This window comes from Rhizophagus irregularis, chromosome 21 (genome assembly GCF_026210795.1).
Source record: "Rhizophagus irregularis chromosome 21, complete sequence".
NCBI lineage: Eukaryota > Fungi > Glomeromycota > Glomeromycetes > Glomerales > Glomeraceae > Rhizophagus > Rhizophagus irregularis.
In genome coordinates this window covers 3,198,561-3,212,023 of record NC_089449.1, presented here as the reverse complement: position 1 = coordinate 3,212,023, position 13,463 = coordinate 3,198,561, and the positions used below count along the sequence as shown (strand labels likewise).

Sequence of the window (13,463 nt, the reverse complement as noted above, 5' to 3'; positions counted from 1 at the left end):
ATGTAATATAACGATAAATTTATTAATAAATTTTGTATTCCAAGTATTTAATATAATAAACCCTGATAAAATAAATGTATGAGAAACGTTTTAGGGTTAATTATATTTAACCGTGGTTGGTTAGTTACGTGAGTGACGCTTTTTTACCTAGAAATTTGCCTCACTTAATGTAACACTATATCAAATCTAGAAACAATGAATTTACATTTATATTATTTTTTCAATACTATATTAAGTATTCTAATGGTAATCAATTGATGACAATCTAAAAATTTACGGGTATTTTACTCGGAATTGTGTAACAAACCAAATTTTTATTACTATATGGAGCTATTGTTTTAATATCCAAAGTTATGAGATGAATTCACGCCACATGATCATAATAACAATAATGGGAAACGCCACACTCCAATTTAAATTACCTTCATTGATGCATTGATTTGATTTTGCCGAATTCGTTTATATTTCCATTTACGTTGATCAAGTAAATACTCGTTTCTAATAACTGTTTGATTAATTATTTATGTCATTCTTAATGGAGTACTGGATATTTAATCCCGGTAATTAAATATTAAATGAAAAGATGATAAAATATAATAACGAAAATTCAAGCATTAAAGAAGGTTAAAGCGCGTCTCTTATTATCTAGACTTGCCATTATCATAAATGCAGTTTATTCGAAAATTCCGGATATGAAATATTTTTGATCAAAAAAAATTATGGTGAAAATTTATTTAAGAGATTATGAACTTACTTTATTTGTTTAGCGAAATTCCCATGTGGGAGATTTAATTTCCAACTTTCTTTGAAAAATATTGTTTCAAGTACTACAGTGCTACAACATTCATTAAATGCATTTAAAAAATTTAAAAATAAAAGTTCATTCTTAAATGTCGTTCAATAATTATTTTTTTTTTGCATACATCTAAAAAAAAAAATTTGCTTTTATATTGTAAAAAAGAATCGTCAGATTTGGACATTTGACGTGCTCATCAACTCATGAGATGATCGACATTTTACATTTTCTTTCTGGAAAAGTTCGTAAATCAGAAAATAAAAGACTTGAATGTAAATAGATAGTGTGTAAACTTGTAAAAACGTCCGTGAATTGGAATCACATGTGATGATCCATTTATTTTAGTTTCACTAACGTCTTATAGTGATCCGAAAATGGTTTTATTAACTATAAGTGGCAGTTATAAAAATATTAATTTCTTTGTTAAAAAAAAAAATATTATTAAATAAACATTTAAGCACAAGGAATTCCCGATATATCTCCATATTTCATAATATGACTTGTAACATAATTCTATGGTACTAATGTCGGACCGCTCAGAGAAGTCCGATAATTCAAACCTTAATTGGTGACAATTTTGTAGATCAAAAGTGACGAAACTACAATACTTCAAACATATTTATGATAAATAAATATTGTTTATTGAACTAAATCTGATTATCTATCGGAATAACTTTACGGATACCTTTATGGAAACATAACAGTAAAATTGACGGAATTAACAATATTTATCCTACTATCTCTCCTATCTCGCGCAGAAAAATTTTGAAAAAAAAATGCTTTATTTACAAGTTCTATCTTTTAATTACATATTATTCACGAGATACCCTTAGTATAATAATACAAAATACTTGGTATGACCTGAGAGTACTATAATAAATCTACATGTTACAAATCTCATATGTTGAGAAGTGGGTAATCTTAAAGAGAGATATCTTGTGCAGTGTGGTACAGTATGATAAGCCACAGGAGTAAATTGTTAGTTTATGTTTATATGATATTCATGAGTTAATTCCTTATTAGCTTCATTATTCAGGAAAAGAAAGGAAGATGAAGAATTGCCCTGCTCTGCTCAAAGTAAAAAAATGGTGAAAAGAGCCAAGAACGTTAGGGTTTATAACAATTAGTAAGTTAATTATCGATCTAACATCATTTACTAATAGCTTTCTCTCGGATAATATTTAATATTCTTTATGATTAACAATCTTTCACGAAAGAGATTTAAATTTTCAAATTAAACATAAAAGACTGTCACATGAATTTATAACTTTTCGAGTCGGCTTTATCAGATATTCATTTTTTATTAGAAATCTAAGCGCACATCTTTTGCTATTTGTTTATTAGTTGTTATTATCAACATTGCCACTCATTTATGAACGATGTATAAAATATGAAAAAATTTTTATGTGCATGTTAATTTTTTTGTGCACATTTACATATAAATTTGTGCACAATTATATGTTGATTAAAAATTTTTGTGCACAAAAGTGCACATTAAATTTGCACAATTGCACACTAAAAAAACATACGCACACGTGCATATTGTGCACATGAATTTTATATCATGATAATGGATTAATATTGATATTCTCTTTAATGAACACTTTTGCAATACTAAAACTCTCTTCTTTTGTTGTCAGTATTGATGCTTTTACGCATATGAACTTTAGATTTTTTCAGGGCTTGAATTATTCATTATAACAGTAATCCTTGCAATTTCTTCTTTCATTAGTTTCTTTCCTGGCTTCTCTATTAATTTTCAATATTGATACTTAAATTATATGTAATTACCGATATCGATAGGTCGTACATAAATATAAGTGAATTCAAATCTGTAGAACAAAAATAGCGAATTAGATATGAAGTTTTTTAAAAAACTTTTTATAGTTAGACGTGACGGCATGACAACCGGAAATTTCACAATTTTCATACAAACCCTAAAAGTATAAAGTCCTACGCTTCTCTCCAGACAAATACTGATGTCATAATAATATAATGATTATTAAAATCTTTCACGTCATATTCATTTCTTTCATATAAAAGGTTTGTTCTTAACTTTACTATCAATTTTGGTGATATTTCATCCATAGCTAGCTGAACCAAGGTCAACTGAAATGGAACCAACACAAATAATGCAGGAAGCATATGGTTATTCAAATGGGTAAACCCGTTTTTGAAACGCTTCACCTATTAATGTAAAATTCCGAAATTCGGCTCAAAACCTCCGAAGCCTCCGTAACCGAAACTTGCCGGTTCGAATTTACATGCGGTATTTAAAAATAGAGATGTTAATTATTTTATTGTAATGTTGTACATTATTATAAAATTTACGTAATATTAATTATTTCATCAACCTAAACAGCTTCAATATTACAATTACTATCTGAAACTCTTTTACCTTTGCTTGTATCGTAAATTGCCATATGGAGGTTATGGTCTACAACCAAATTTTATTACGCGCATTTAAATCAGCCAATCAATTCCTTTTTCGGGTTGATTACGGAGGTTACGGAAATTTCGGAGGTATCGGAGTTTTCGGAGATTTCGATTTACACGGTTGTGAAGAAACTAATTCTCCAGCTTTGGATGAGTAGGTTTCCTAAAGCATTAATAATTTCATTTTTTTAAAACTATTTTATTCTTGAATATAACAATGACATTGTAAATATGACGTCAATTAAGGGAATAACTCTCCTTCAGTTAATTAAGTTAACTCATTATGTCGAAAACAAATAATATCAATGTGGGAGTTCTTAATTATACGGTAATATATATATATATACAGTATATATGACGTTTTAGATATTTATCTTTAGGGAATAGCGATTGGCTTTGTTCTTCGATTTTCTTCTGTAATTACCAATTCGGCTTTTGTTCACGTCGCATTAAAAACCTTTCTGAATACGTACCTATCAATGTGAGAATGGCTTGTTATGACGTTATACAGCAAATTCTTCGAAAATAATCAACATAGGATTAATGTGGTTGGTTTTGCATCATACTTGCTTTTATGCATCATTAATTTGCGAAAATTTTCACAGCTCAATCAAGGTTTTGCGAAAGATCAATTGTGTATTTAAGTTGTTTTAAAGACTGTTTAAAAATCTGCGAATATAACGACCTCCCTCAAAATCGTTATGCTCTCCGTTCTAATCCTCCCTCTTTTTAAATGAAATGAATTAATTATTAATACGAAGAATTTTTCTCTTTTTTTAAAAATTTATTTATTGTACTAAAATATGTCGTTATTATATTTTATTTTTTTTCAAATCTTACAGATATGTACCCAGATTATACTTTTAAATTTTGCTAATAAAATCTTTGATGGTATGTGAAGAATTGTTAACAGTTCTTACCTAAAATTTTGTTAGACTTCTAAGATTTAATAATTAATATATAATCTTTCGTATAATGAATCCACTGGACTTGGATTAAGTGCAGAACTTTTTTATTTGATTGTTTCTTTTTTATTACTCATTAATCATAGACTATTGTGAAAATATATTTTAGAATTAAGATAGTTTAATTAGTATTATTGAAATAAAATTGCCCTTAGCGTAGAAGCTTACTTCGCTAGATCAAACAATATTTTATACCACAAACTTATAAATATTAATATCAAATGATATTTTTAAAAAAAATAGTCAATGTTTGCTTACGTGAAGGAAAGAAATTATTCCTCAATTAAGTTCTTAACAACTTGTCATCCACAAATCACGATCTGAACGAGAAAATTCCTTCTATTTTGGATGTCAATCGTTGCCATCAATTTTTGCTTTATTTCTTGTCTAAATTAAAAGTGAACAAGAACAAGCAAAAAAAGTATTGGATGAATAACTAATTAAGATTACTAATTGCCCCTTCAAAGTTTCTTTTGTATATGTTATCGAATGGCGGAGAAAATAAATCTGCCAATCTAATAATTTTTCGTCAGAAAACTCAACAATGTCGTATTATACAAGTGAGCATGACTGCATGGTATGTTTCTTCGAACTATAATAGAACAGTTGCAAGTTATATTGAAATAGAAAATATATTAAGTATAGAAAACTGAATAATTTAGAACGTATAAAATTAAAAAATACTTACTCATTCCGTAAACAAAACCAATATGGTTTTCTTGATCTCTGACACAGTTTTAATTTCTTTTTTGCTAGTTCAGTTATTTTTCAATTTGAATAATATCTTGATGTAATGTTTTTATTTCTTATAGAATTCATGAAAAAATCAAAAAAAAAAAATTAGAATAAATCTTTTGAAACGATGGTAAAAGCATAAAATAGAGAACTATAAGAATTCTTTGTGTATGTTCCATGACCTTTTCTATTGGAAATTGAAAAATTATTCTTCTAATGGAATGATTAATTTACTTGAAGATTATAGGAATATATTTTCGTTTCTTTCTCTTGAATTTTAATTATTTTCTCGGTCGGTTTAATGTTAATAAATATTTTCTTTGTTCATCTACATATTTCTGACCTGTTTTTAATTTTGCATTTAATCTATCAAATATCAATTTCCTAAGTTTGTTTCAAATAATTATATCTTAGCTCATCCATCTTTTAGTCAGTTTGAGCAAGTTTGCCCTAGTAATCAATATCCCTTGAATTTAAATAAAACTTATTGCTTATCCATTTAAATGAATTACCGAAACTAGCCCGTTATTTGAATGGCAAATTCTCTGCAAAACATATATCGTGGAACGTCACAAAGTAAGGGATAAGGGTGTAACATTGAACCACATTTCTTTATTTTTTTTCCAATTCGATTTGACCGTCCAACTTTATTACCAATTAAAGCATTTCGCAATATGTTGATCTTGTTTATCAAAACATTTTCGGCAGAAAGGACAAGTTGTACCAAAAAAAATCTATAAATTCATCAGTTTAATTTATTTTTTTTTTCACTTTGTATTTTTTTAAAAAATTTTTTTTTGCCCCAATTTACTAATAATTCACAGTATTCCACGGAGATGTCTATAGTCCTATATTAACGAAAGTTTTAACATTTACTACTATTAAACTGCGCAGAGAATAAAAAATTTTCGCAAAATCAAAATAAGGGAATACATAAATAAACATATAATGGCTAAAATAGTTCCAATTGGGGCGGAAGAAGATTTTAGTAAGTAAAATAAATAAATCATAATATTTTAGGAAAATATTCAAAAATATTTAATTTCATTATTTCTTTAGTTGTATTTGCGAAGAAGAATTACATAGTATTAAGTGTTGTTGGTTCGCTTGTTGCATTTGCAATATTAGTTTACCTTATAGGACGATGTAGAAATAGAAAGGTACTATATAAAACTTGTACATTTATTGATACATTCATTTCGTGTAATATACTAACTTCTTTATTATTTTTTAGGGAAATAATTTTGTAATGTTCAACTTTCTCCTTATATGTTATGATATAGCATTTGATTTAGCGTTTTTTATAAAGAATGCGAATGATGTTCCAGGATTATACAGATTGACGTAAGAAATATTAATAAGCTTTATTTACTATTTGAGCGGGTTAATCTTTTTTTTTTTTTTTGACTAACTTTTGATATATTTTTATTTAGATTGATAATTTTAATAGCATCGGGATCACTTAACTTATTAATGAGTTTTGCAATAATTGTACATCAAAAAATTTACAATCCAGCATTTTCAAATTGGTTTAGTGAAAATCATAGATTTGCCGCATTAATCACAGTATTTTCGGCAGCGAATATACAAGCATTAAAGATATTTTCATCGAATTATGGAGGAATGAACATCCTTCAAGCAAAATATTCTACCAATGGAAAAAGAGCCATTGCTTGGGGTGGTGTCTTAAATCTTGCTTTTCAAGATATACCTCAATTAGTTATTTTAGTAAGTAATAAAAGAATTACTTATATATGATTATTGACCAATAAAACTGAAATATTGATTGTGCGATTAATTTTTTTTTAAAAAAAATCACATTTTTTCATTAGGTAATTTATTGGACCAAAACGGAAGGATATATGATTTTCCCTTTTATTAGTCTGATATTCAATGTTGTAATTTTATTTATTGATTTCTTTGGAAGAATTTTTGATGCTATCATTATTCAAAATGATGATGATGGAACAACACGTCGTTTGAATGATCGTTCAAGTGAAAGCACTTATCAATATAGTATGCGAGTTGGAGCTCCTTAAAAAAACGATTTTTTTTTCCATAGATAGAACTTAATAATTTTATAATATAATCTTTCATTATATGTCTATGGTGGACGAGTAGCATATTGCGTTATTTACATAGAGGAGAATGTGCTGATCAGTTATAGAACATATTTTATTCAAGTATTTAAAATTTATAATTATATTTGGGCGGACAGTTATATAAGTGAGGCGACAATATTGCTGGTATCTGGGTAACTATAATAGACATATATAGTAGAAATCTATTTACATATATTTATTTATTTTTATGATAATATAGCGCACCAATTCATTGAATATACTATATTAGCATCACCTAATAAATCACGCATAATTCTCATGTTTTGAATCGTATCCTCTCATTATGACTTTGATAACCTTTGTGTCATGATCTTTAAAGAAAATACGAGACAGAGAAAAACGAGGCTATTATGATCTGGATGCATAATAGCAATGTTATGTATGAATTGATATCTTCTTTAATAAGAATTGTCTTCCTATACCGGAGAGAATTTATTGCATTTATGTGAACTTTGCGTGATACAGTTTTAAAATTATGGTAAATCCATTTTTAATATTATGGTTAGCAATTCTTAAAATACTTTTTCTCTTGTCCTTTTTTTTGTTGAAAAAACCTATCCATTTCAGAGTCAGAACATTTCGGTAATTATGTAAATTCGTAAAATTCAGATTTTTTAATAATACCGTATGTTAGATTCGCGCCCCAACACGCAATATTGAAGTATATGATAACAACAAAATGGTAGATAGTCGAATCATCATATATTGTGAGCGAAGCCTTTAATTATAATTTGTCTCGAAGAAATAAAAATATACATTAATCTTTCGTATCCAAAATTCACAGAACTAAAAAATGTGAATCCTAATATCTCGGCCAAATCTTGAAATTTCCGAAGAAAGGATTCCTATGCCTTAGTCCCACAATTGATTCACCAGAACTTTTTATCATCAATTATCTAACATTTTGAAAATTCTATCCGTTGTGCCCGTAATATGAAGTCATAGACTCCAAAATACATATTTAAGACAAAGTTCCAAAATTTTCAACCTGAATAATAATTGTCATAATTGTCATGAAATAAATAGCGGAACAACGTTTATCCTGAGTTTGAATTCGGTTTCTTAAAAAATTACTCCGTGAAAACGGGAAAATAAAAACGAGAAATTATTCTGTTATGTTGACTTACGAGAGAGAGATAAGTGGAGTGAAAGACAAGATAATCTTAGTGTTTATTACTAAAAACAAAGCAATGAAATTTACATATCTGAACAGGCGATCTTCCTATTTGACATCTCGACTAAATTGCCCAAAAAGCTACGGACGAAAGGTTATTGTTAGATCCGGAGTTTATCCCGTGTTTTTTTTTTGATCATTCTGAATGGTCTTTTTTGGATGTCGGATGATCGTGGCATCTGTTTCAATGAAACGAAATGTCACGATACATAGTAATTCGAGAATTAATTAAAGTTCAGGTTTTCAAATTATTGTACCGCCACCAAAAGATATTCTTTGTTGAGCCGTTGGGAGTGCGGTGCTGATAACCAAATAGGAACTTAGTGAAGAGAAGCATCTACACAGTATCTACACTAGCAGAAGATCTGTAAGAATAACTGAGAAATTAGATTATTTGCGAATATAATCAATCATTTACATTATCTTATAGTAAATAAATAAATGGCTTCTATCTTAATATTTATTCTGAAAAAGATTATTTATTACACCTTTCTTTGCAGTTTCTAAAATAATTATTTCTAGAATTAGGCGCAAAGCTCTATTCAATCATATACAGTATATGTGTATATGTATGATTGAAAAGAGAGCATTATTTTTTAAGGCAAACATCTCTTTTCGGTTCTGCTAGACATTTTCTTTATTTTGTATAATCAATGTATTGAATCTTTATAAACCCTGAATATATGAATACAATCACAGGCAACATCTATAAATAATATTTCAATGAATTTGGTTATCATTCGTCGATTTTAGTTAATTTTTGTCTTGCTGATAACTAATTTTTTTCTTGAATAAAAGATTTTGAAATAATTTGCAAGAACTTCGTTCTTTTCATAGTTTTTTTGGCTCTCGTCTTTCTCGAAATTAGTATTTTTCTTTCGTCCTCGTTAACTACTACTTGATTTTGTAGATCGTTAATCACTTGATAATAGATTTCGGAAATAATTTGCAAGTATTTCATTCTGATTCTATTTTATTCTGGTTTTCCTTTCGTTCAAGCTTCTCCTTTTTTTTGGATAATAAGTCTTGGAAAAAATTTGCAAGTATTTCATTTTTATTCTGATCCTGAACTGTTTTAGTTTTCTGGGTTTCTTCTCGTTCAACCTCGGTTTCTTTATTTTGCATCTCTTGTTTAACATCTATTTGATATTGTTGAACGTTAATCTCCTTTTTTTTGGATAATAGGTCTTGGAAAAAATTTGCAAGTATTTCATTTTCATTCTGATCCTGAACTGTTTTAGTTTTCTGGTTTCCTTCTCGTTCAACCTCGGTTTCTTTATTTTGCATCTCTTGTTTAACTTCTTGATTTTGTTGAATGTTAATCTCCTTTTTTTTGGATAATAGGTCTTGGAAAAAATTTGCAAGTATTTCGTTTTTATTCTGATCCTGAACTGTTTTAGTTTTCTGGTTTTCCTTTCGTTCAATCTCGGCTTCTTTATTTTGCATCTCTTGTTTAACTTCTTCTTGATTTTGTTGAACGTTAATCTCCTTTTTTTTGGATAATAAGTCTTGAAAAAAATTTGCAAGTATTTCGTTTTTATTCTGATCCTGAACTGTTTTAGTTTTCTGGTTTTCCTCTCGTTCAATCTCGGCTTCTTTATTTTGCATCTCTTGTTTAACTTCTTCTTGATTTTGTTGAATGTTAATCTCCTTTTCTTTGGATAATAGGTCTTGGAAAAAATTTGCAAGTATTTCATCTGTCTTAGTTTTCAGACTCTCGTCTTGTTCAGTTTCTTTGTTTTGCTGACTATTAGTCTCTTCTTTATTTTTCTTCCTTTCCTTCAGTTGTTTTTTTAATTCTTCATTTTGAGCTTGTAATTTCTCAATAACTCGTTGTTTTTTATTATTAGCTTCTACCTGTTGAGTAAGTTTGGCTTCCGCATCTTTAAGTTTCTTTTGCTCTTCATGTAAATATTTATCACTGGTTGCTTGATTTTCTACTAATTGTCTTTTTAAATAATCTACTTCTTTTTTTAACTCTTCATTTTGAACTTGTAATTGTTCTAACGAAAATTTGGCAAAATTACTTTCAGTCCATTCATTTTTAGTTTGTTCCAATTTATTCAGGATATTTTCTCGTTGTATCGATAAATTAACTTCCTTACTTTTTAGTTTATTCATTTTTTGCTAAAGATACCCGGTTAAAAATTTTTTCTCATTGATTTATTCCTTTTAAGTTGGTTAATGGTTCCACGTGTAATACATGTTTCACGCATTTATGGGACCGTTCCACAAATTTTTCTTGAATATCCGAAGCGTACTGAACGACCCCTGAAATATGCTAAATAAATGACACGTAGATCACGTAAACGGTTTCCGTTTTCCTCGTTTTTCCTAGTATAATTATTCTTTTAAATTAATTACAATAAGCAATCAATATATTTTATTGAATAATAAGTATTGAAAATATTTACATCTATAAATGAAATTTGAAATTCATTTAACTTGATGGTCCAAACGTACGATTTTAATCACATAGCACGGTTTCATTTTTAATATTTTTCTTCAAGTAAACAAATAATTTATTTCACGAAAATTACTATAATAATACCAAGAGAATCTCAAAAAATCTGATACTCAATTTTTGACGGGTTTAAAGTAGAATACCCCATTGTTCGTTATAGATGATGGACGAGCGATCATATTAAAATTCGGTTGCATATCTATCATCAACGATCACCGACAATGATGATGCGGAATATTGATACAGTGTTCTAATTATATTTTTCCCAGAGAAAAAGACACACCGATAATCTTTGAACCAATTATATTGAGAAGTCACATTTTCGCGTTCAAATATGTACCGTTTTATAGTTATAAGACTGAGACGAAGAATTTTAAGAATTTTGAGCAAACCCTGGTCAAACATTTAACTTTATTAAGAAATTTTATAAAGGTGAATGAAAGCATAAGTAAATATCATAAAATCAATGAAAAATACTACATAATTATTATTTGTTTATTAAAGAATTGATCATACTAAATTACATAGTTACTATAAGCTTAAGTTTAAATATTGCATAGATGGTAGTCATATATGTAATAATATAATATTTTACTTGTTCCTTAAACCGTAATAATATAATATTTACTTGTTCCTTAGACCGTAGAATATATAAAATAGAAATAACTCAATGCGTAATAATAAAATCTTAATGCATAATACTCAAGTTTTCAAACTTTTCACTAAACGCTTTTAAACTAAAGTCTTCTTCCATTTCTTTTTCAAGCATTTCTGGATTTATAAACACATCATCATCCTTCTCTTTATTTACTTTATTCATTTTTAATTGATTAACCTCTTCGATGATAAATGGCTTATCATATGTAAGTTCCTCTAAATGTGTTAATGTTTGTTTGATTTCTTTTAATTGATTTTGGTGGTTCCATACATTTATAAAATATTTATTTTTTTGTAAACTTGACATATTCTCCCATGCAATTCTAGCTGATTTCATAGCTTCTGTACGTTTAATTTTTCTTGTTTCACAATTATGACTGTAAAATTTTTTTGAAAATAGAATCCAGGCGTTTGGAAAACGAGATCTCTTATAGGGTGCCGATTTTCTAATAGATTTTGGGGATTTATTACGTGGCATTTTCAAGAACGAAAGAAAGAAATATTTTGAATTTATTATTTAAAGTTATGTCAACTCCTTTTATAATATTTTTTTGATTTATTGCTATTTTCATCATTCTTATTATGTGGCGTTCTTCATTAGAATAACTATGCCGTAATCATTAAAATTATTCGGGTATTGAATCCCGATTGATAGGCAACTTATAGATGTAAAAAGTACCATTTACGATTTTTTTTGGAAATGTAAATTAAAGACGATCAATGCCTCCCTTTCATTCCGTTACTTATAAGGCAATTATCGGATCTATTTCCTTTCAACTTTATAGAATATATTATTTAATTGAACTCATTAATTAAGGAACATCATGAGATAGATTAAAGTATGAAATTAATATTGTAAAATATTATAGCGAATAGAAAATTGAGATTTATACATGATAATTATTATTAAGTAAATTAACGATCAAATATATTCATAATTGGCTAATGTTTTAGTCACAAAATCATATTTGGTTACTAAACAGATCAGGAAATTTATCTATTTATAGATATTCCATAATATAAAAATATGTTAAACAAATTGGAATGATCAATTTTAATATAATAAAGTAAATAACTTAATTTCTTATGACTAATAACTTCTTAAAAAATATCAAGATTTCTCTCAAACTTTTCCTTTAAATTTCTTTACTCTCAAAAAGCTTCAAGAATATTTTATGCAATTTAATCTACAGAAACAAATGTAAGTACTATTTAACATTGATATCTTTAATTTGAAATATATTGAGTGTCTTTCAGAATAAAGACAAATGCCATATGCTTATTTCTAAGTAATAATATGCTCATTAGCATTTCTTACATAATGACCTAGTAGTTATCATGTATACACTGTATAACTAATACCTTGCGCGCGAGATTTGCTATGTCATCTGAAAATTCTTGAGTGTTTAAAAATTAATAATAAATCTGGGAACCGGAATAAATTGTTTATTGTATATTTTTGGTAATTGGTAAAAAAAAAATAGTATTATCATAATTTTTATTATTTATGTATTTTTAAAGTTCTATTGTTCAATTGTTAAAATAGAAAAATAATCCAACGCCAAATAACTGAGAAAAATTTTTTTGTTCAGTACATATTTAATTAACTGGAATTGTATTAGAATCGGGTGGTATCGTTAAGATCATTTTCAAATGTACGTGATTCTAATGGCTAAATTGATCACTCTCTTTAATTTCAACGCCAATTAATCACACATCCACACTAGCTGAAATTGTATTTAAAATTGGGATGCATCATTCAGAAGTTTATTGTTCAGTTATTAATAGAGAATAGTCCAGAAACATGAATTGTATTAGAATTGCATGGCATGATCGTCAAGATCATTTTCGAACGTACATGTAATTCGTGATAACTACGCTTGTAAACAATCACGTGATCATGCTATAAATAAGTGCACATTCCACTTTTCCCCGTATATATTCCGTATACATTAATATTTTAAAAAAATGAATTCATAATTCATATTAAATATCGGCATTAACGATGGCACCGTACCGCAATTTCTCAAATTGAAGATCACTTGAAAAGCATAGTAATATTATAGTTCTGTAAACAACATTTTTCACATATAACATTATAATAAAATAATAT

The 13,463-nt window shown here is 27.6% G+C and overlaps 3 protein-coding genes across 3 annotated transcripts; 1 reads left to right on the top strand and 2 right to left on the bottom strand.

Annotated features, from left to right (window-relative positions):
* Positions 1-5,880: 5,880 nt before the first annotated feature.
* OCT59_014106 (uncharacterized protein) lies at positions 5,881-6,971 on the top strand (the record flags this gene model as incomplete). The annotated part of the gene is made up of 5 exons (XM_025321675.2): positions 5,881-5,920; positions 5,992-6,092; positions 6,167-6,276; positions 6,366-6,660; positions 6,765-6,971. The coding sequence occupies 5 exons, from the start codon at positions 5,881-5,883 to the stop codon at positions 6,969-6,971; spliced, it is 753 nt and encodes a 250-aa protein (XP_025168196.1).
* Positions 6,972-8,850: 1,879 nt separating this feature from the next.
* Positions 8,851-10,365, bottom strand: OCT59_014105 (uncharacterized protein). The gene has a single exon (XM_025321677.2). It carries the CDS (start codon positions 10,348-10,350, stop codon positions 9,187-9,189), a length of 1,164 nt encoding a protein of 387 aa, XP_025168198.2. The 5' UTR covers positions 10,351-10,365; the 3' UTR covers positions 8,851-9,186.
* Positions 10,366-11,068: 703 nt separating this feature from the next.
* Positions 11,069-11,856, bottom strand: OCT59_014104 (uncharacterized protein). The gene has a single exon (XM_025321678.2). It carries the CDS (start codon positions 11,826-11,828, stop codon positions 11,382-11,384), a length of 447 nt encoding a protein of 148 aa, XP_025168199.1. The 5' UTR covers positions 11,829-11,856; the 3' UTR covers positions 11,069-11,381.
* Positions 11,857-13,463: the final 1,607 nt, after the last annotated feature.

Excerpts from the sequence above, each read along its gene's own strand:
- OCT59_014104 (XM_025321678.2), bottom strand. The coding sequence starts at position 11,828 with ATGCCACGTAATAAATCCCCAAAATCTATTAGAAAATCGGCACCCTAT.
- OCT59_014105 (XM_025321677.2), bottom strand. The coding sequence starts at position 10,350 with ATGAATAAACTAAAAAGTAAGGAAGTTAATTTATCGATACAACGAGAA.